The sequence below is a fragment of the Protopterus annectens genome, chromosome 3.part1 (assembly GCF_019279795.1).
Source record: "Protopterus annectens isolate FY-2018-M chromosome 3.part1, PAN1.0, whole genome shotgun sequence".
NCBI classification, from domain to species: Eukaryota; Metazoa; Chordata; order Ceratodontiformes; family Protopteridae; genus Protopterus; species Protopterus annectens.
This window is the reverse complement of record NC_056732.1, coordinates 36,572,838-36,597,334: the sequence shown is the minus strand read 5'-3', so window position 1 is coordinate 36,597,334 and position 24,497 is coordinate 36,572,838. Positions and strand designations below refer to the sequence as shown.

The 24,497-nt window shown below is 42.4% G+C and overlaps 1 protein-coding gene across 1 annotated transcript in view; it reads right to left on the bottom strand.

The window, feature by feature from the left end:
- The window catches only part of RAB12 (RAB12, member RAS oncogene family), a 1,061,182-nt gene that overhangs the window by 329,929 nt on the left and 706,756 nt on the right, over positions 1 to 24,497 (bottom strand). Inside the window, exon 3 of the mRNA XM_044066526.1 lies at positions 19,592 to 19,730. Within this exon, the coding sequence (XP_043922461.1) occupies positions 19,592 to 19,730 (139 nt within the window). The remainder of the gene's footprint in view (positions 1 to 19,591; positions 19,731 to 24,497) is intronic.

The following is a 24,497-nucleotide window of genomic DNA, read 5'->3' as shown; positions in this document are numbered from 1 at the left end:
AAAAAAAAAAATAGGACACCAATAATGACTTTTGAGACTGAATGTAAGCAGGAGGCAGATCATGAACAGAAATTCCACAATTTGGTAGAGAAGGTTCACAATTATCAGAACTCCATCCTCGAGAGAAAGATTCGGAAAACAAACACAAATCAAATTGGCAAAGATGATCCAATGCGTCTCACAAAGCATAGATTATAGGTTCATAGGTGTTTACTAGCCAAAGCCCCAACACCCTAGCCCAAAGGTTCCTTGAGTTCATAAACTCAAATGCTATGGAACAACTAGTCACCATTCCCACAAGAGGAGAAAATATACTAGACCTGATCATCACAAACATGGGGACAAAATGCTCCACACCGGAAGTATATCCCTCATTGGTGAGATCAGACCATAAATTAATCTCACTGGAGATCCACATCCCGCCCCCACCCCCAGCAAAAAAGACCACAGTGAAGAACTTCTCAAAAGCAAACTTCACACTTCTTAAGACTGGAGTGGTATCCTTCAAGGCCCCCGAGCCAGTGGAAACCACAACCCACACTGCTGAAACCCTTACAAATGCCTTCTACGAGCACCTCCAGGAATGTATGGATCAAGCGATCCCTAATAAAATCAAGACCCTTTCCACCAAAGGCAGGCGCCCGGTCTGGTGAACTCCAGCCATAAATAAACTCAACAACAAGAGGAGAAAGCTACTACATGACAGAGCAAAATCCCTAAAAGGGAAGGCATCTCTGATCAATACTAGCAAAAAACTACGATCACTCATAAAATCATCCAAGGCCAACTTTGAGAGAAAAATCGCTAATGACATAAAAGACAATCATAAAGCCTTCTTTAGCTATGTTAGAAACCTGGGTGGAAACTCCCAGATATGCTCAGAATTAGTCCAAAATGATAAAAAAATCACTGAACCCACAGACATTGCCAACATACTGGCAGACAGGTTCAGTGCAAATTTCTCCCCCCCCCCAAAAGGAGAAATATCTATCCCACCAGAGTCTAGCCTCCCAAACATCTCAGATGCCCAGGTGAGAGAGCTGCTCTCTCTAAAGCAAAAAACACAGCATCAATGGGACCGGACGGTGTCCCCGGCTGTGTGCTCCACGAACTCAATGAGGAACTAAACCCACACATAAGGCTGCTGTTTAATCTTAGCCTTACTACAGGATACGTACCCAAAGAATGGCGTACGGCAACTGTGGTCCCACTCCACAAAGGCGGTGCTTCTACGGACCCTGGAAATTACCGCCCCATAAGCTTGACGAGCCTTGTCTGCAAAGCTATGGAAAGGATCATAATGGAACTCATAAATACAGACATTGGGGACCTACAGACACTGGATCCTACCCAATTTGGCTTTGTCAAGGGCAGATCCTGCCTCTTGAACTTGGTCGACTTTTTCAAAACAGTCACTAAGGCCATTGATGAGGGTAAGGCAGTTCACACAGCCTACCTTGACCTAGCAAAAGCGTTCGACACAATACCCCACTCGGGCATCATAGAAAAGCTCACCAGCTTAGATGTAAACCCATATGTCACAAGATGGGTTGCAAACTGGCTCAAGGACAGAACACACAAGGTTAGAGTTGCTGGTGCCATGTCAGACTCTAAGCCGGTCACGAGCGGTGTCCCACAGGGCTCAGTCCTGGGCCCCCTCTTGTTCGGCAATTATTTTTCTGAAGTGCAGGCAAACATAGGGGGATTGTGGCTGACAAAATTTGCAGATGACTGCAAACTGGGCACCATAATTGACACTCCATCAGACACAGACATCCTCCAGAAAGGTCTCATAGAAATGGATAACTGGTGCCAGAGCCATGGCCTTAAGCTAAATGCCAAAAAATGTATAGTCATACCCTTTGGGAAAAACAAGGTAACCCCTAATTACCACATAGGTGGTAATCCATTAAACACGGAAGAAGTTATCAGGGACCTGGGGACCCAAGCTGACAGTAACCTCTCTTTTGACACTCACATTGCCAAAGTGGTTAGGAAGACCTTCTACATTGCCCACCTGATCATGAAGGGATTCACATCCAGATCAGGAGAGGTCATTGTACCCCTGTACTCTTCACTTATCAGACCAATGATTGAGTACAACGCCCCATTCGAATGTACCTTACCCGACACCTGCAGCAGTTGGAAAGACCCCAAAAGTTCCTCACCAAAAGGATAAAGGGGCTCAAACATATGTCATACGATGCCCGACTGAAGAAACTCCAGCTCTATTCAGTCGCATACCGTCTGCTCAGAGGTGATCTGTGCCTGACATACAAGGCCATGTCCAACCCGGAATTAATGGACATGCTCCACCTCAAAAATCCAAATCCACCAGAGCCACGAGAGCAAGAGACTTAAACCTCAACACGGATATAAATAGGACGTGCTGGAGGGACAGATTCATCACCCAGAGACTCCCTACACTATGGAACAGAATCCCAGTCCATGTGAGGCAGAGCCCCTCACTGACTCTGTTCAAGAGAAATCTTGACGAGTGGATGGGAGATCGTAGGTTTACCCCGGGAATCATCTCTGTATCACTGCTGGACAGAGGCACAGCAAACTAATGGGTATAGTATTCTCATCCTAAGGGGTGGTGAAAGCCACACACACTCTGGCTAGGCTTATAAATGCCCTAGGGCAGATAGCCTAGTATGAACCTATGAACATATGAACCTATGAACAAGGGCCTTTTTAAGCCCAGACATGCATCCCAAATCTCTGACAAGTTCCGATACTCTTGATAAGTGTAAGCATAGGCCTGAGAGATGAACCATCTATAGGTCACCTTTGTCCATTAGAGACATAGGTGCCAAACCAGGGATGAAATTCCAGTTTCCCATCCAATTGTCCAAGATGCATTTGAATTGGGTTAGGGAGCAACTCTGCTTCAAATGGATGGGGATCCTGTCCCATAGATGGAGAAGTCTCTGGGATGCATACCTATCTCTCCAGCAGGTCCTATTTACATCACAGGCAAGGTTTAAGTCTTTAGAACGGGTAATTCTGGTGCTGTTTGTTTGGTGGATACGCAGGAGGTCCATCATAGTAGGGGTGTGACAATGCCCTGTATGCCAGGCATAGATCTCCCCTCAAAAGCCTGTAGGATACAAAATATAGAGATAGGGCCTTGAGGCGGTCTGCATAGGACATTTTACTTGCGCCTGTATTCTTTTAGTGAGGAACCACTGTGGACGTTCCAATTGTTGGATATGCCTGGTTAGGTACATACCAAAGGGGGCACTGTACTCAATGACAGGTCTGATGAATGCCGAATACAGTGGGACAATGACGTCCTTGGACTTTAACTGCCATACCTTTGTTTATAAGTTGTGCAACATACATCCAGAAGGGGAGGTGGAAATGGACAGCAGAACTACAGGAGATGTTTTAACAGAAGAGCTAGCAACGGGGTAACACAGATATCACCAATAATAATTATGATGCCAATAATGCCAACAGTAATGACATTTACAATAATGTTGACAACAACAATCTGAATGGTAAAGCAGGTGTTATGAAAGAACTGCAGTATCACAATGTGAACACACCCACAGGACCAGACAAACAAATGGACCTACCGACGGCATCCAGTACCTCCAGACCCCAAAGATGGACATGAGAGAACACCAGCATCCTACCCAGCCACAATACAACTCTCAGGGCTCATATCACCAGAGCCCAGTACACATAAGCAAGAATTATTGTCACAACAATTACAACAACAACCAGAAATACAGCCCACTGAGGTTCTAGAGAGAAGATGCCAACTACCACCTGAACCCACAGGGGGAAGGCCAGAATAACTGGAGGAAGCAATGGACGGGCGAGAGAGAGATGAGGTACCTGAGAAACAACAACTTCTACCCATTGGGGCCACAAGCCTGCAGACGGAATTAACCCCAAGGATGTGGAATCATTCAAAGAAACCACTGACAGCACTTGAAGAAAAAGTGCTTACTTCAAGGAAGGAGTGATGAGACACACACCATCGTTGATTTAAACATATATGTGAGAAAGTTGAATTTGAAACTTGTATTTCATGAGAAAAGTAACATGCAGGAAGATAAATCCATCGAAGAAAATATTAAAAGACCCAGTAGTTTTTGCCCCACTGCATCCCACACTTGCAGCCTTCTGAGACAAAATGCAAGCTCAGCATAAGAAAGGCTCTCAAAAAAAAAAAAAAAAAAACACCAAAATGTAAGTTTTATAATATTTCAGAGGATGAAATATTAACACTTAAGAATTTGAGAAGTGATGGAACTAGATGTGTTATGAAGTCTGACAAGGTTTGGGGCATATACCTGTTACATATACTGACAATTATATAAGAACAATAGAGAACATGCTGAACACAGCTGAGTTTTATTCTAAACATTCCTTTCAGGAGGTTTTGTGAAACTGCATATACAGAATAGAAAGATAAGCTAACCACACTGCTTAATGAAGACCTTATTAGTGAAAACTGAGTATGTGAACACTCCTCACCCTAAGTTACCTTTTTTCGGGGGTTCCCAAACCCCATAAGGGAGATCCACCTTACAGACCTGTTATTGCAAGCAGAAATTCCATATCACAGGCCACTGCCATATACTTAGATTTTATTCGTCAGCCTCTTGCTGAAAAGAACTCTTATTTTAGATTCAATTGATTTTTTTAAGAATAAAAGTATATGTGAATGAACAAAGCATTTTACAACATACACTTTGCTACCACACATGTACTGTACTGAAGCAGCTACAGAGGCTTACGGCATAAATAATGCCACACAAGGTCAAACTGAACACTTGGGAAAGCTAATAAACTTGGTGTTGACTTAAATTGTTTTCATTTTCAATGGCTAGGCTTACAAACAGATGAGAGGGATAGCCATGGCTGTGGCTATGGCTCCTAGGCTGGCCAATGTAGCTTTAGGCAAGTGGGAGGAGGAATTTGTACTGCAGTGTGAACACCAGAGTTTTATGACCAGCTAACTTCACTTTACTGATGACGTACTCATAGTCTGGCAAGGTAAGAAATCTAAATTCACTGAGTTTATCCCATAGCCGGCCTTAGGCATAGGCCAAACTAGGCGACCGCCTAGGGCGCCGCTGTAGCAGGGGTACTTTTTCAGTGTTTATTTGGTGTAAGTAGACCCGGATGGGGGCACCAGGTGGTGTGGTGGGGGGCGCCATGGAATCCTTTTGCCTAGGGCACCAGTCAACCTAAGGCCGCTCTTACGCATTACATCAATAACTCCATCTCTATCCTGAAATTTACCACTTCCATCAGTTCAGAGTCAGTGGAGGTCCTTGATATGACTGTCAGAATTGATAAAGACAGAGGAACATGAATTAGTAACTTATACAGGAAACCAACAAGAGTGAACTACGTACTTCATAGAGACAGTATGCATCCAGTAAAAACTAAGTACAATGTAATAAAATCACAAGGCTACAGATTAGGCTGCATTACCACAGATATGGCCCCTTTTCTCAAAAATATGAATTATGTTGAAAATGAATTCTTAACCAGAGGAGATGAATCAAGCGTGTTACAGATCATCCTGGAACCCATTAGGGATTCTAAAATTAAAAATTACCCTATATGGAACAGGCCTTTTGGTAGAATTATGCAACAAGGACACCCTAACCAAAACAAAAGAAGAGCAAGGACAGTTACATTCTAACCTACACCTTGAATTTCAACACAATTAAGACCATTACTAAGAAGGACTGGGCCATCCTCACTGACTGTCAGCAGCTTGTAAGGGTTTAGGCGATCACCCTACTTTGTATATAAATACAGCAGAAACGTACGTAAGTATGAGGAAAAGGAAACAAAGGAACACCAGGATGTCATGAGCACTAAAATCTGGGGGCCACCGAACTGCACTTTGTGAAAACCTGATGGAGTGCGACTCATTTGAGTGCTCATATCTTAAAAAGGTGGTGAAATGTTCAGCAGGTGGTAACTGTTATTCTGAAACAGTTGTGCATAAGGCCATGAGTAATGACTGCCCTGCATTTTATGTGGGTAAGACTATGACTATGCTGAAAAAGAGGACTTCAGGCCACCATTCTGACAGATATAAATTCCATACCTTATCTAAACACTTATTAGAACACCGAAGACATTCTGGTTTTAAATTTATAATTCTAGACTGTATAGAGAAAGATACCGGCGCAGTGGTTCAGCGGTAGCGTTGTCACCTCACAGCAAGAGGTTCTCTGGTTTGATTCTCGGCTGGGGTGCCTTCTGTGTGGAGTCTGTATGCCCTCCCTGCGTTTGTGTGGGTTTTTTCTCTGGGTGCTCCGGTTTCCTCCCATGTTACAAAAACATGCATTTGGAATATTTCTCCCCGGGCCTCCGCTGAAAATTGGCTTAGTTCCAAGTCGGATTTTCCTGGCTAACAAATTATAAATAAATAAATAAAATAAAATAAAAATAAGCTTGAAAGAGACGTCACAGGTGTGTTAGATAAAAAAAAGAATGCTGGCAGTTGAAATTACATGCATTCAGAAAAAATGTATTTAAACTAAAAAGATTACAACTGCAGAGATTTCACTTTGAAGCATGTATACATCATAAAGTAACACCTCGTGGCCTTCGCATACTTAAAATGCCAACATATGGGTCGCAATACCCTGAGCTATTAAGCCAATGGCAAAGAATTAATATGGAAACAAGTTTCAGCGACAAAAAACTTATCAATAGAGTTCTTTAAGCCTCATGAACAACAATTGATACAGGGCATTGAACAGCAGCAAGAGGTGCTGTATACACAATTTCCAGCATTTCATGTTGATAAATTAATGGGGACAGTAACAGACAATGTGAGCATATATGAACGGAAACTGACAACAAAAGAGGAAGAATTTAGAAAGAGATATAGCTGATTTTAAGAGTGGAAATGTCTTCTCATGGCCTAGATCCCACAGAATTAATAGACCAGAATACAATGGAGAAGTAAATAAAAATGAACGCAACTCACAGCCTCAAACTAATAGAGATTATTTGAAAGATAAAACATTTGGAACATACAACAGGGTCCCAGTTAATGACTTGCACAGCCCTACTCCTCTAGCACATAAGAATAGTGGCCCAGTATCTCAGTTGGTAGCAACAGATTTAAGTCAGTCAAGCCCAGAAGTACAACAGTCCATAGAAATACCACCTGGTCAACCAGTATTTAGACGGAAAGACACTACCAACAATGGGCTAAAAACATATCCAATTTTTCCATTACCCATCCGTCAGGAGGGAGGATGACAACTATTCCGGTCCAGGAGTCGAGGCAGGATGAAGAGGAAAGAACAAATGGACAATACAGAATATCCAACATAGAAAAAGATGTGGCAACAGATCTAAATCAAAATATCGTTTGGAATATATCACAGAGGCAATTAACATGTTCAGAAAATTCAGTTTTACAAAAAGGACTCATTTATTCCAGCGCAATCAGCTGACTTGCCAGATAAGATAAGAGATCAGAAAAGCTCTTTTTGAGGAATGTTATGTTAAAACTGATTTCCTATGGATACATCTAGTACTACCCATGAATATAAAAAGTTACGTAGCTATACACCTGTCAATCATCCAATTTTAGAGGCTTTTGGAAAAAATATGTGAAGATAAGATGTATATAATATTTCAAGGAATAATATGCACCATAACAGGTATGTTAATCTACCTCAACAAAAAAAATAGCGTTAACACAATTATTAGTTATTTGGCCTGCAGATAAGGGCGGCATGACAGTAGTAATGGATAGAGATTGTTATTTCAATTCGTTGCATCAAATGCTGTCTGATAAAAAAGTTTATAAGATTATTACACTTGCAAACATACAGACAATGCAACATCGGATGAATATTAATATCAAAGATTATATGACTGGATATAACTTGTCATTGGAATTGATTCAATTTGTTATGGTGGAACATCCTTTGATTCCATCATTTCAAGGCCAGCCCAAAATACATAAAAATAAATTTAAGCCACCCTTTAGACCCACTGTAGCAGGGAGAGGGTGGCTAACAGAGCCTTATTCCATCTTTGTTGAAAGGCAAGTTAGACCGTTACTGGATAAAACTGATGTTGCGCTAAAAGACTAAGGAATTTTTGGAGAGCCTGTTTGCATTTAATCAGGTACTACATTACAATGAAAACGTCTATCTAGTTACACTTGATGTAGCATCGTTGTTTTACTTCGATCCCTAACAAGGAAGGCTTGCATTTATTAAGGAACTTCCTTATAGGAAAAAGTGGGTATAATAAATTATTGATAGATACTATATGTATGTTTATGGACACAGTACTAAGGAATAATGTATTTGTTTTTGATGGTACCTACTATCTCCAATGTGAAGGCGTAGCTATGGGCACTTGTGCCAATACCTATGCCAATGCAGTTATGGCACAGTGGGAAATGGAATGTATGTTTCCATTAGAATTATATAAAGAACATGTGAGTTTCTATCGCCATTTTGTGGACGATATTTTTCTTGTGTGGGAAGGTCCCCTGCCATTACTTAGAATGTTTGTAGAAACAATAGACAGTACAACAAACATTCTAATATTTAAATTGAATTATTCCACAGAAGGGGTAGCATTTCTAGATATTTTTGTCTTTATTAATGAACAATGATCTTTTGAGACTAGAATTTATCGTAAAGACTGTTATACTAATACACTTTTGCATAGGTCAGGTATGCACCCAAGGAAAACATTCAAGAATATAGTTAAAGGACAGGGGATATGCGTTTCATGCCTGAGTAATCAGGATAATGTGTTCAATGAAGGTCTTGTTCAACTAGAAGAAAATTTATATTATAGGGGATATCAGGGCAAGAAGTAATTCCAGTATTAGAAGAATTCAAAACAATAAGAAAGGGCAGAGCTAAGCCTTGCTTCTCTAATGGCCCTAATGTAGAATTATAAAAAGGGAAACTAATTGGAACACATCCATCACTGGTTTACTGAAGGATGGTAAAGGAGAGATTAGATAATTAGCCAGGCTGCTAGGTTCAGTGTATGAAGCTGAGGGTGCAGAATCTGGTTCTCCTGCTTTGAAATAGCCTTCCCCTCTGCCCCTGCAGCAAATGCCACCAGCAGTTGGTCAGATTTCCTTTGAGGTTTAATCCTGTCCAAATAGACTCTAAGTTGTCTGTGCACGTCTAAGGAGAGCAGTATCCGTTCACCTTTGTTCTGTGGATTAAAATCTGAGGTAAACTGGGCACTGCTGTGCTCATCCCTTGAGACTGGTTCCAGGCACAGAATCTTTTCCATTTTTCAGCATAAGATTTTCTAGTACTTGCCTGTAAAATGATATCCATCACTGGTTTACTGAAGGATGGTAAAGGAGAGATTAGGTAATTAGCCAGGCTAAAAAACAGAAAAAACAGGTTTAATTGATTTATATAAGCAAACACAAAAATACGCTGAAACACACCCATTTAATAGCAAAGCTTTCAGGTACAAACCCTTTTATCAATACTCATATTTGGGTTGCTCAAGATTCACAAAAGTCTGGTAGACCCCCTCGATGAGAGTATTAGTAAATGCTAGGTCTTCGGTTACACAAAAGTCTGGTAGACCCCCCGATGAGAGTATTAGTAAATGCTAGGTCTTCGTTACACAAAAGTCTGGTAGACCCCCCGATGAGAGTATTAGTAAATGCTAGGTCTTCGGTTACACAAAAGTCTGGTAGACCCCCCGATGAGAGTATTAGTAAATGCTAGGTCTTCGGTTACACAAAAGTCTGGTAGACCCCCCGATGAGAGCATTAGTAAATGCTAGGTCTTCGGTTACACAAAAGTCTGGTAGACCCCCCGATGAGAGTATTAGTAAATGCTAGGTCTTCGGTTACACAAAAGTCTGGTAGACCCCCAGATGAGAGTATTAGTAAATGCTAGGTCTTCGTTTACACAAAAGTCTGGTAGACCCCCCGATGAGAGTATTAGTAAATGCTAGGTCTTCGGTTACACAAAATTCTGGTAGACCCCCGATGAGAGTATTAGTAAACGCTAGGTCTTCGGTTACATACTCGTGCTAAATATGTTGATTCTTTCTTAAAAAATTTGTTGGCAAGGAAAAGCAAATATGTAGAGACTCATGGCCCTTTTTAACATCTATAGAACATTTTGATTACCAATTTGACATTCTGTTTATGACTATTCATGTAGTCTATCTTTATTTTTCGATTCCCCACACTATTGGTATTGAAATGGTTATTGGCAGGTTAATATCACATGGCACTTCTAACAATGAGATTAGATTATTCCAAGAACTGATGGATATAATTTTAGGTAACAACTATGTCACCTATGACACCATTTATAGACAGATTGTTGGTATAGCCATGGGTTCTCCCTGTGGTGGGAGCTATGCGAACTTGGTAATTTCTCAGTGGGAGTCTCAAACTGGTTTTGGTAACAATAGGTTCACAGAGAAAGTGGGGTTTTACACGCGGTTTCAGGACAATGCCTTTTTAATGTTTAAAGGGTCTGTATCTGAAGCACAGGAGTTTGTTGATTTTTTTGAACAGCGGTACATCTTTTTTTAGGTTTACTTGTGCTGTTCACATGGAGCGCATTTGTTATTTGGATGTTGACAGAAAGGATAGGGTCAATCAGTGTTTTGTAGCGCGTATACATCATAAGGCTACATATTCTAATACTATGTTGCACTATACACCAGCTGTCACCCATTGCACCAAAAAAAGATCAGTATTGAAGGGGCAGCTGGTTAGAGCAGCTAGAATGACCAGTGATGATGTTGTATTCAGTGAAGAATGTGAAACCTTAAAAGTTATGTTCACTAGTCGTGGTTACCCCACTGAACTTGTCATTGATTTGATACGTGAAGTGCAACACAAGAGGGCAATTGGTTTCTATAGACCTACACTCACAGTTAGACTAAGAACAGTACATGTTAATTCTGTACAAGATTGTTCTGTGCAAGATGGTTCGGTTAACTTGGCCCCTTCAACGAACTCTAACACAGTAATGGAGGGTATTGCTGTTTTTTCCTGGCAAGCATGACAACAGTTTTGTGAGAAGTTTGATCACTACATACAGTTTAGAAGCCAGCCTTTTAAAAGGGATCTTCTGTAGGAATTGGAATATCATCCTTAGTGATGGTGACCTTTCGGTTAAGCTGGGAAGTTGCCCCAACTTTATTTTCAGGAAAGGTATTAACTTAAAGGAATTTATGGAGATGAGAGACACGACCAGTAATAGGACAAAAGGTACGTTCAAATGTGAGCAATGTAATTACTGTAGGTTTATTGCCACTGGTTCCAACTTTACCATTGGGAGGGCGAGAATTCAAAGTACAAGGTAGATTTAACTGTGAATCGAGGGCCGTGGTATACCTGGTTGTGCATCAGTTATGCTCAGCCTTCTATGTTGGAAAGACGGATAGAAGGCTTAGTGATAGCGTATATGAGCATATTTACAACATTAGGAAAAGGAGTGAGAATAACGCCCTGGCTAGACACTGCAATGAGAACCCTGATCACAGTTTTACATTTAGAGTAATTGACCAAGTTATTGTTGACCACAAGGGTGGTCCATTTCAGTTGATTTTAGAGAAAAGGGAATTAATTTGGCAATTTAGGTTGAATTCTTATAGTGCGCCTGGATTAAATGAAATTACTTGCCTTGCATGTATTTTAAAATTGAGGAGTTTAATGAGGTAGTCAAAATACTTCTTTACATTTGTTATTTATCATTGTTGTGATAGGTTATTTATGTTTTTATGCATTTTTTCATACATATACATATGTACATATATTTACTTTTTAGATAAATATATTTTGTATATACATTTTGCTTTATGAACATCATCACATTTTACAGTGATACACTGTGATATTTGCAGAATGCAAAACTTGTAGTATGTGAAGTTTTAGTTAAGTGGTATTTTATAACAAAAGTTTTTACCTTTGCAATGCATTTTTTGAACTGTTGCTTTAATGAGCTTGCTGCATTCACAGGTAAAATGAACGCTGGTTGGTTGTTTTGTTAATGTGGAATTATTTTAAAAGTGAAGTTCTGTTACTTGTTACTGTTTTTTGTTGGTCTGAAGAAGTCTCTGTGTATTGTGTGGGAGACTAAAAGCGCTTAACCTGAATTAAACCTATTGCTGCGAGCCTGATCCATTGTTTTTTCTGTTTTTTTACTTTGTTTGTTTTTGTTCATAGGTTTATACTAGGCTATCTGCCCTAGGGCATTTATAAGCCTAGCCCAGAGTTTTTGTGGCTTACGCCACCCCTTTCTATTGAAGGATATTATGCCCATTATTTTGCTGTGCCTCTGTCAAGCAGTGACACTGGTGTAATCCCCGGGGTATACCTGCGATCTCCCATCCATTGGTCAAGATTTCTCTTGAACAAGGCCAGCAAGGTGGTCTGCCTCACATGTACCGGGATTTTGTTCCACAGCATAGGGAGTCTCTGGGTGATGAATCTGTCCCTCCAGCACGTCCTATTTATGACTGTGTCAAGGTTTAAGTCTCGTGCTCTTGTGGATCTGATGGATTTAGATTTTTTGAGGTGAAGCATGTTCATTAATTCCGGGTTGGACATGGCCTTGTATGTCAGGCACAGGTCACCTCTGAGCAGGCGGTAAGCGACTGAGTAGAGCTGGAGTTCCTTCAGTCGGGCAGCATAGGACATATTTTTGAGACCCTTTATCCTTTTGGTGAGGAACTTTTGGGGTCTTTCCAATTGCTGTAGGTGTCGGGTCAGATACATTCCAAATGGGGCGTTGTACTCAATCATCGGTCTGATGAGTGATGAGTACAGGGGAATGATGACCTCTCTTGACCTAGACGTGAAACCCTTCATGATCAGGTGGGCAATGTAGAAGGTCTTCCTAACAACTTTGGCCATGTGGGTGTCAAATGAGAGGTTGCTATCAACCTGTGTTCCCAGATCCCTGATAACCTCTTCTGTGCTTAGTGGATTGCCACCTATATGGTAGCTAGGGGTAACCTTGTTTTTCCCAAAGGGTATGACTATGCATTTTTTAGCGTTTAACTTTAGGCCATGGCTTTGGCACCAGTTATCTGTTTCTATGAGACCCTTTTGAAGGATATCTGTGTCTGATGTGTTTTCAACTATGGCGCCCAGTTTGCAGTCGTCTGCAAACTTTGTCAGCCATAATCCTCCTGTGCTTGCCTGTACTTCCGAAAAGTAGATGCCGAACAAGAGAGGACCCAGGACCGAGCCCTGTGGGACACCGCTTGTGACAGGCTTTGAATCTGACATGGCGCCAGCAACTCTAACCCTGTGGGTTCTGTCACTTAGCCAGTTTGCAACCCATCTTGTGACGTATGGGTTCACATTTAAACTGGTGAGTTTTTCTATGATGCCTGAGTGGGGTATCGTGTCGAAGGCCTTTGCCAGGTCAAGGTAGGCTGTGTGGACTGCCTTGCCCTCATCAATGGCCTTGGTGACTGTTTCGAAAAAGTCAACCAAGTTTGAAAGGCACGATCTGCCCTTGACAAAGCCAAATTGGGTTTGATCCAATGTCTGCAGGTCCCCTATGTCTATTTATGAGTTCCATAATGATCCTCTCCATAGCTTTGCAGACCAGGCTTGTCAAGCTGATGGGACGGTAGTTCCCAGAGTCAGTGGAGGCACCGCCTTTGTGTAATGGGACCACAGTAGCCGTACGCCATTCCTTGGGTACGTATCCTGAGGTGAGGCTAAGATTAAACAGCTGCCCTAACTGCGGATTTAATTCCTCAATGAGCTCGTGGAGCACACAACCGGGGACACCATCTGGTCCCATGGATGCTGTGTTTTTCGCCTTGGAGAGCTGTTCTTACTTGGGCATTTGAGATGTTTGGGAGGATACAATCCTCTGGTATAGATATTTCTCCTTTTGGGGGGGGAGGGGGAGGGGAGAAATTTGCACTGAACCTGTCAGCCAGTATGTTGGCAATGTCTATAGGTTCAGTGAACTTTACATCATTTTGAACCAGTTCTGAACATATCTGGGAGTTTCCTCCCAGGTTTCTAACATAGCTAAAAAAGGCCTTGTGGTTGTCTTTTGAGTCCATGGCAATTTTTCTTTCAAAATTTGCTTTGGAGGATTTTATGAGAGATCTTAGTTTTTTACTTACGATGATCAAGGGTGACTTCCCTTTTGAGGATTTTGCTCTATCTTGTAGTAGCTTTCTCCTTTTGTTGTAGAGCTTATTTATGGCTGGGGTCCACCAGACTGGACACCTGCCTTTGGTACAAAGAGTCTTTGTTTTGTTTGGGATTGCCTGATCCATGCAGTCCTGGAGGTGCTGGTAGAAGGCATTTGTAAGTGATTCAGCGGCTTTACTGATGGTTTCCGCTGGCTCAGGGGCCTTGAAAGAGACCACACCAGTCCTAAGAAGTGTGAAGTCGGCTTTAGAGAAGTTCTTCACTGTGGTCTTTTTTATCTGGGGTGGGGGCAGGATGTGGACTTCCAGTGAGATTAGTTTATGATCTGATCTCACCAATGAAGGGTATTACCTCCGGTGTTGAACATTGTGACCCCATGTTTGTGATAATGAGATCCAGTATGTTTTCACCTCTTGTGGGCATGGTGACTAGTTGTTCCATGGCATTAGAGTTTATGAACTCTAGGAACCTTTGGGCTAAAGTGTTGGGGCTTGAGTAGTGATCCCAGTCTATGTTTGGATAGTTGAAATCACCTAGTATGATGGTGTTTGGGGTTACATTTATCCCCTCTAGAGTTTTCAGGAATGCTGTGTGAGGATCCTGAGTGAGAGGGTGGCCTGTAACATGCTACAAATTGTAGAGCAGTCTTGCCTATGGTTAATTGCACCTGGATGGTCTCTAATGCATCGTGCGTTGCCACCAACCTGGAGGTGAGGGTATCTTTGATGAATATGGACACCCCTCCTCCTTTCTTGGTGTTATCCGGATTTTGTGGCCGGAACGCATGATATGAGGTAAAACCTGATAGTGCCGGGGTGCTCTCAGGAGCCTTGAACCAGGTTTCAGTCACAGCACAGACATCGATGTTCTCCATACTGAGAAGGGCCTCGAGTGCGTGCATCTTGAGGTTGAGACTTCTGGCATTGAGCAGCATTACCCTTAGTTTTTTTCCTTTATTTTGTTCTAGGGTGGTAGGTTTAGAATTTGAGCCTGGCCTAAAAAAGGCACTATGGGGGTGGCAAAAGCCTTTGCCAATATCCAGAAGCCCAGGGGTGACAGGTGCAAGCCGTCCCTCAGCAACGTGGCTTGCCCAGCATGTCATCCCAGGCAGACAGACATTGGATCCCGTTTGAATGACACCAGTGATTTAGCCAATTATTAAAGCTGATCATCTTTCTTCTGTACTGTGGCATCATTCTTGGTGAAGGTAGGATACTGCTCAAGGTCAGAGTCATACCTGCCTGGGCTACATAATCAGAGAGCTCCTCTATGTCCCTTTTCATGTAGTCCAGGGAGGTGCGTCTCAGGTCGTTCACACCAGCATGGACAATGACTGAGTCATACTTGTACCTGCTGTCAAGTGACCTGAGTGCTTGCGTTATGTGGCGGATTCTAGCGCCCGACAGGCAGCTTACTGTGACCTTCTCCTTGCTCAATCTGGTGAGTGGGACGTCAGTGTGTCTGACTATGGAGTCACCTATGACAAGAGTATCTGGCATTGTGTTTGGCCTTAAGGGCTGTGACTGTTTGGCACACTGACTTTGTGGTCTATGTGTTGCATGTGTCTTGGTCTGTGGTGGTAGTTGTTTGAGTGTCTGCTTCGGTGGCCTCTGCTGTTTTGGTAGATTTTTGGTCAGAGCCTCCGAGTATGTTTTTATGTGTTTGTGTGTGTGATATGAGGTTGTGCTAGTGCTATGTGAGACTGGGTTTGAGGTGTGTGTGGTTACCTTCTCCTCCTGTCTGGTCTTGCCAGTCCTATGATGAGAGAGCTCAGCCTCCAGTTTGGCTATATATTTGCATCTCTCGCATGTGTTTGTGTTTTGTGGGAGGAGGAGAGGGTTGTCTGTGTACATGAGGCAATTGTAACATTGCCTTAATATTCCCAGATTCATCAGCTGAGCAGGAGATGACACTAGCAACTGACCCCGAGACATGCCAGAAGGTAAAGTTAAGAACTTTGTGTAGATGGGTTTGAGAAGAGTTAAAGGGGTGTGGATGATCGAAAAAATGATTGAAAAAGGGGTATTAGGCTGGTAGGGTGCTATGTATAATAAAAAGTGCTGTTGAGTAATTAGCCAGGCTGCTAGGTTCAGAGTTTGAAGCTGAGGGTGCAGAATCTGGTTCTCCTGCTGAGACAATAGGATAGGAGTCTGAGGTAGGTGCCATGGGGCCAACAGTGACACACTGTGCAAGAGGGGGTACCCAGTGTTGGCCTGGCCAGTCTGGTGCAATCAAAATCGTCCTTGGTTTGTCTTGTTTAATCTTTAGTAGTACTTTGGAGAGCAGAGGCAGAGGAGGAAAGGCATAAACTGGTAGGTTTTTCCAGCTGAAGAACACAGCATCCACTTTCCAAGCTTCTTTGTGGGGAGTCTTTGTGCAAAATTTGTCCAAACGATAGTTCTGGGGGAAAGCAAACAGGTCTATATCTGGGCTCCCCCATGTGCTTATCAACATGTTGAAAATCCTTGGTTCCAGTTTCCACTCGTGTGGGTCCATGAGGTTTCTGCTTAGTTCGTCTGCCAGTATATTTAGTTTTCCTGGCAGGAATTGAGCTTGTAGATGCACTTGGTAGCTCAGGGATGTGTTCCAGAATGCCATGGCTAGTCTGCACAGGTGCTAAGAATGGGTACCCGCTTGCTTGTTTATGTACCACATAACAGTGGTATTGTCTGCCTTTACCATAAGCTGTCCTGGAAGAATGTGGTCCTTGAAGGCTGTCAGAGCATTCTGTACAGCTAATATGTCTTTTTGATTGATATGCAAGTGCATTTGACTTGGGTTCTATTTGCCCTGAATGCACTTCCCTGCCAGGTGTGCTCCTCATGCATAATCTGACACATCTGTTGTTAGGATTTGGGCGGCAGGGGTTGGTGTGAATGGTAGTCCTTTGTTTTGGCGGCAGGCCTTTGCCCACCAAAGAAACTTTAGGCATAGGCAAGGTATGATAGGAATCATTGCTTCTAGATCCTGAGAATGTTGACACCATAGGCTTTTTAGATACCATTGTAGTTTCCTCATATGCAGTCTTGCATATGGAATTAGAAGAATGCAGGAGGCCAAGAACCCCAAGGCTTGTAGTATTTGCCTTGCAGATAGTAGGGTTTTTGTGGCCACTTGTTTGAAGTAGATTGTCAAATAAATTTGTTTCTTTGGCGTGAGGAAAACCATCTGCTTAGTCTTGTGCGTACCCTGGGACTGAAACCTGGGATTTCTGCTGTGTCTGGGTTTGGACTGAGAAAGCCTGGAAGGAGCCGGAAAGTACCAATTCTTGGAGGGCCAATGCCTACTAAATCTTGGAGGTTGTACTTGTAGGAAATCTTTAACAGTTTGCATAGATTTAGCTCTATCTTCCATCTTTTTAAGAACTTCCTCAGCTTTGTTGCCAAACAGGTGGTCCTGATTTAAGGGAGCATCCAACAGTTTAGCTTTAACATGATCAAGCAAAGATTGCTCCTTAAGCCAAGCATGCCTTCTGAGTACAGACACAGTGACAGCAGCCCTGCAAGAGGCCTCTAAAGAATCAAACCCACATTGCAAAGTATGTTTTCCAACCTGTTCAGCAGAATGCATTAAATCCTGTAATTTCTTATTTTCAGCACAGTCAGGAATCAACATAATTTTCTGTTTAAGCAATCCAATAATATGTTGCTGATACTTTAACATAATATGAAACTGACAGTTTAAGGCCCTAATGGCCAAGGTTGCAGAAGTGTAAACCTTCCTACCCCATCCATCCAGCGCTCTGGAGTCTCTATCAGAAGGGGTAGGGTTTTGGCAGTAGAAGCCTTAATGCCCGTGGGTCCCTGTGAAATAGTCTCTGGATCCGCAATAGGATTTTTAAAAAGGAACTTGTGAGAATCAGGAACCCTGTAATATCTGTCAGGTTTTCTGGGAGCAGGAGGCAAAGAATCAGGGGCCAAACTACATTCCAAAAAGGCAACAACAACAATGTCTGGTACAGGAGGTATAGCTAAAGGCCTATACTGAGGCAAGAGTATGAAATCCCTAAGCCTCTTTTTCGAATCAGAAAAATCCTGGCTTTGCCAGTGGAAATGCTCAGTGTGCAAGGTTTCACCAAAAGAAAAATCCTCTGGAAGGGAAGCAGAGGGAATAGAGTCCTCTGCATCAGAATCCTCACAAGTAGATAAAGGTAAATCCAGATCATCCGAAGAATCAGAAAAATCAGAATCCTGGTCAGAAGATTCATAAACAATTTCAGTCCTAGGTCTCTTAGAAGAGGGTGGTTGGCTTCCCCTGATTAAAGTTATAAGATCTTCAGCCATTTTTATCATTTGTTTTTTAGGCATAGAGGCCTGAGCATTCGGCCTGGGAGTCGGTTTTCTAGGCATGGTTTGAGGTTTAGACTTTAAAGAAGGAGGCGTCGGTTTAATATGCAAGTCCATAGTCCTGAATACACCCTCAGAAGTCGGTGCCTGCACAGCGGCTCTGGACCCATCCAAGGTAGAGACTCCCGCAGGTTCCACAATTGAAGCATCTCGCAGCATACCGAACTCCGAATGGGTCTCAGTAGAGGCCTGCAAATCAGAAGTAGCGGGTATCAGGGGCTGTGAAAGCACCTCACTGAGTACCGGCGAACTGGCTTAGGAGAAACGTCGTCGGCAGCTTTGGACCTAGGCGGCCTGTCTTTATCTTTGTGTTTTTTCGAAATTCCGGTAGTTGGACGGCTTACCAACGACATTTCTGGATAACTGAACCGAGAATCGAAATACATAGAGGCGAAAATATACCGATGACTGATAGCACGTTGATTAAATAAGGCACAAAACCGACAGCAAAGTAAGTTGTGGTCAGGGCCTAGGCAAGAAATACAGTGCGAATGAAAATCTTTGTGAGGTATTTGCTTTCCACAAGAAATGCAATTATTAACTTTTACCGACATCGGTAAGGAGCAAGAAAAAGTTTCTCCAACGCGGTACTTAACTTTAGTTGAAGACTTCGGTTCTGAAACTCGAAAATTTCAGGAGTCGGTCGACTGGCACTTGCGAACTGCTTCTGGCACCGCACGGCAAGAAAGACTGATGTAATGGCGTCGGCTGCATGTTTTATACCCCTGACGACCTGACGTCATGGAAGAAGGGACAGCAACTGACGCAGGACACAAGACTTTGTTAATCAGTCCGACTGAGGGCTACTGCAAGCAGATAACCCAAATGTGATGACTGCAACAGTGAAACGCGAAGAACATCTATGATTATAACTAGAATTAGAACATTATACCCGAGACGTAAAACAAGACATTTTCTTAAAAGCAAATGAAGTTTTATGTCAAAACTTATATGACATTTTTGTGCACTATTTTAAAAAGCAATACACTCAATAACATTCTGTTGATACTGTATGTTAATAATTTTGGTAATGTGCTACGGGTAAGGAAACAGGCAGAATTAGTCAAAATAGCTTTAGCTCTACAAGTTTTACCTTGTCAATCATTTTCATCCATTTTGGTAAATCTTCAAATGTTTCTCTCTTTGTCAGGTCATAGACTAGAATAATTCCCTTCGCACTTCTGTAGTATGCCGAGGTAATACTGTTGAATCGCTCCTGACCTGCTGTATCCCTGTCAAAATGCAGGTGATATAAACAGCAACACAACGTAATTAGAAAGACTGAGGTTTTTATCTGCAACTTTCTGCATGCACTGCATTTAGCATGGTGAAATGTCATTTAACTGGTCAACAACCAAAAAATAACATTCTAATAATAAAGATATTCGGCTAAAATTAGTGACAGCAAAACTGCAGGTATGAATAATGAGGGCACTTAACTCGCAGACACTGTTTATGCTACTAGACGAATAAATGTGCTAAATTTCAGTCGCACCCAAGTTATTTTGCTAGGTTTCAGCTGTAGTCATACAGACGTCTTCAGCTTTCCTTTTAACATAAAAACCATAGAAAGGAATACTTTAAAAATTAAAGGATGAAACTGACTAATAAAGAAACTACGAGTTAACTTGAAGCAAACTCCTCACTTAGCAAATTTGTACAGGTCATTAGTATTATTAAACACAAGTGGAAGACGTGGTGATCTTTAGTGTAATACAGTTCTAAACAGGGGTTTGAACATTACAGTTCACAAATGAAATCAGCAGAAAAACTGTCATTACATACCCTAAAAGCATTCTGTGGTGACGGTAAGGACCTAAGCAGGTCTTCTCCCGTCCCCGAAACATCCTGAGCTTCACAAAGTCATCTCATGTATAACAGTTTAAACAAAATATTCTCAAAACTCTGCCAGGCAGTTCCATTTGTGTCTGCAATGTATACTTCTGTGCAGTAAGAAAACGTTTACCGTTACTGGTGGGTGTGGCAGCAGCACGGACAAATCCAGTCAGATTATCCCTGATAACTAAATGGGAAGGACAAATGCTAGACTCATTCCAAGGGTATTCATTAAAAAGACAGCAAACGTTAAAAGTCAGAATTGCTTCCATGTTCTGGTTATGTGCTATAAGAATTAAAAGGGTGATGATTCACAACAGTAATAAACTGCTCCTACAATAAACACAAACTCACACCGATAAGTTCTGGATGCACGATCTGTAACTGGTTTCTGATATCTTGCAGATTTAATTTAGGACTGCTGACTTATTTTGGGGAGATATAAAATGCATTCTGTTGGTAATCCCTAATGATTTCCCATGCTGATACATTCTCACCCCTAACATAAAAGTCTCATCAGGTAAGATGCTCCAGAACCTGGGACACAAGAAGAAACTTGCCCAGAAAACTACTGAGACACAGACTTAAAAATGGACTGGTACCACAGATAATGCACTGCAGTTACCCTAAACTGAGCATTACAGAATTCTGTCTTAATGGACAAGCATCTGCAATAGGAAGATGGTCATGGTGAGGTGGGACAAAAACGATGAAGGGCAACTTAACAAGACTGAAAAAAACAAGGCTACAAAAGTCTGGCAATTTAAATATTATGAAAACATTGGCAACAAGAATCAAAACCTGTGAAAGAAGTGCAGATTCCTGGGAAACGTATTAATTACAACAAAAATGGAAAGGTCCACACCGAGTCCGTACACCAGAACACTTTAGCTAAAGTAACCAATACAAGAGAGCTTTAGGGAAGGCTATGAAGCACACTTGCCTGAGGGAACTTCTCTATAGAAATGAAGCTCAAGACCAGCACTCATAAATGTAGATCCGAAGAGTAATATTTTCTAAACCAAAATTTGGAACTACAAAATCACTTTAAACACATTTTTGTTGGGGGAAATCACCCCCGCACAGCACACACTTTTTTTTTTTATCTGTGGTATAAAAAAAAGAGAAACTACAGTCTCAGTCTTTTAAAAGAAAAGAATAGTTGTGTAAAATCCTATCACAACCATAGATGTTCTCTTCCATGTTGCAGTATGCTTGGTGTGGGATTTCCTGCCTTCAGGCGACCCGTAAGTCGACTCCCATGCAAAAGCTTCAGCTTGGCTGTTGCAGCTGTGTGGGACGTCACACGTAGGGCCATAAACCAGGGACCCTATGTGTGACGTCTGCACGCACAATCCTCAGAACTTGAAGCTAAGCAGGTAAAATAGATGGCCCAACAGGACAGGCTGCCAAAGTTGACATGTATAAGGCCCTGGGTCCCTTCTGTAATGGAGAGAGGCATCAGGGAACAGTTAGACTGGTAGAGTCTGTGAGGGGGAATGGTGGGTGGGAAGGAATACTGCAACATGGAAGAGAAGGACATCTATGGTTATGGTAAGATTTTACACAACTATTCTATGTCCTTCTATTCCTACGTTGCAGTATTCTTGGTGTGGGAAGAGTACCACAGCTTAGTTTGATGAAAGGATGGCAGATGCAGAAGGCGATTCCACAAAGCCTTGTAGGATTGCCCTGGCAAATCCTGCGCATGCTTTGGAAATTTGGTCCAGTTTGTAAAGTTTGGTGAAAGTGTGTACAGTGGACCATGTAGCTGCTTCCATAGTGGAAGCTGTGTCCATGCCTTTTTGGAAGGCCTTGGAAGTGGCCACTGCTCTTGTGGAGTGTACCTTAACCCCAACTGGAGGTTTTTTTTCCGTGGTGTGAGTAGCAATGGTCTGTTTGGTGACTGCCTTGCCCAATGCCCTGGGGTGGAAAGATACAAAGAGTTGTTTGGATTTCCTAATGTCTTTAGTCTTGTCCAGGTGAAATTTCAGTTGCCTGTGGACATCTAGGGAGAGGAATATCCTCTCTCCTTAGTTGGAGGGAGAGGGGAAAAATTGGGTAGGTGAATGGATTGATTTAGAGAGAAGTCATTGACTACCTTGGGCATGAAGGAAGGGTTCGTTTTCAGTGACCCTGTCCCTATGAAAAATGGTGTAAGGTGAGCATGCCATTAAGACTTGTAGCTCGGAAACCCTTCTGGCAGAGATAAAACCAAGTATAAAACTGTAGAGAGACTGTATTAGCCAGTTCGAAGGGGGGCTGGGTGAGTTTTTCCAGGATGAAGGTCAGGTCCCAAGGAGGAGGAGTGATAGGCTTCTTAGGTGGTCTGATGTGTAAGACACTTTTAAGGAAGAGTTTCACATGTAGCCTGACTAACAAGGAAGGATCTAGAGGTAAGCAGGCTGACAATACGGAGAGGTGCACTTTCACTGATGAATAGGAAAGTCCACCCTTTGTAAGTTGACACATATATGAGAGGACTAGGGGGGGTGTCAGCCTCATAAGGGTCCCTTTCCTGTTCCACATACCACTGAGTATCTCTCCCATTTAGCAAGGTATGATTTTCTAGTAGTGGGTTTCCTGGCCTCCCTCAGGACTGATAGCACGTCCTCTGAATAGTGGTGTTTTAATGGGGTTAGTAATTTATCACCCACAGAGTCAGGGATAGCAAAAGGGATGACAATGCACTTTTTGGCATTGAGCTTGAGGCCATGGCTTTGACACCAGGCATCTGTCTCAGTGAGGCCCTTGTGTAGGATGTCCACATCATTAGGAGTTTTGATTATGGCTCCTAGTTTGCAGTCATCTGCACACTTTGTTAGCCAAAGACCTTCTGTGTTAGCCTGTACTTCAGAGAAGTAGATACCAAACAGGAGAGGACCTAGGACTGAACCCTGTGGTACTCCACTTGTCACTGGTCTGAAGTTGGATTTAGAGTCTGCTACTTTCACAGTGTGGGTTCTGTCAGTGAGCCAGTTGGCAACCCATCTTGTGACATAGGGATGTATACCTAGTTTAGTGAGTTTATCTATAATTCCAGAGTGGGGGATGGTGCCGAAAGCCTTGGCGAGATATAGATAGGCTGTGTGAACCACCTTACCCTCATCTACGGCTTTGGTGACCGCTTCAAAGAAGTCAATCAGGTTTAGGAGAATTGATCTGCCTTTTACAAACCTGAACTGGGTAGGGTCCAGAGTTTGGAGATTACCGATGTCATTGTTTATAAGTTCCATGATGATACGTTCCATAGGCTTGCAAACCAGGCTCGTCAGGCTAATGGGGCAGTAGCTCCCGGGGTCCGTGGTGGCTCCCCCTTTGTGGAATGGGATAACCATTGCTGTGTGCTATTCAGTGGGCACAAAGCCTGAGGTGTGGCTATGATAGAATATGGTACTTAAGTGGGGTGCCAGTTCGTTCTGTAGTTCATGTAGAACGCAGCCTGGGATGTTGTCAGGTCCCATGGATGCTGTGTTCTTGGCTTTGGAGATGTTTTTTTACGTGTGCAGCCATGATTACAGGAACTTTGCATTCTTCCGGTATAGAGATGCGCCCTTTAGGGGATGACAGAGGAGTAAAGTTAGCACTGAACCTATCTGCCAGGAAGTTGGCAATATCAGTTGGTTGTGTACATTTAGTACCATTGTGTTGTAACTCAGAGTAGATCTGAGTGTTGCCACTGAGATTCTTGATGTAGCTATAGAATGCTTTGTGGTTGTCTTCAGAATCAGTGGCAATTTTGTTTTCGTAACTAGCTTTGGAGCAATTATTATCCAGACAGAAAACCTTAAGAAACACCTGAAACTTGGTTGAACAAGAATCTGACGATATGCAGGTTTCCAGCCTAAGGTTACCTAAAAACTTAAATGGGGATAAAGGGTAACAGGCTGTTCAGTGAAAAAAATCCATACTTTGGCACCATCACAAACTGAATCAGGAACTAAAGATCCAGAACTGGTCTTTGGATATTATCTCTCTCTGAAGAATAAAATCCACTTCCCAACTGGGAAGGAGGAACTGCTTCTATTAACCCTGAGACTGCATGCGGTGTCACACAGTAGGGAAGGGCTTGGTCTAGTGTACAAGGAAGAATCCCATGAAAAAGAGGAATTTCCTCCCACAGATATCTGTATTCTAAATGAATCATATTCAAAACCCATCTG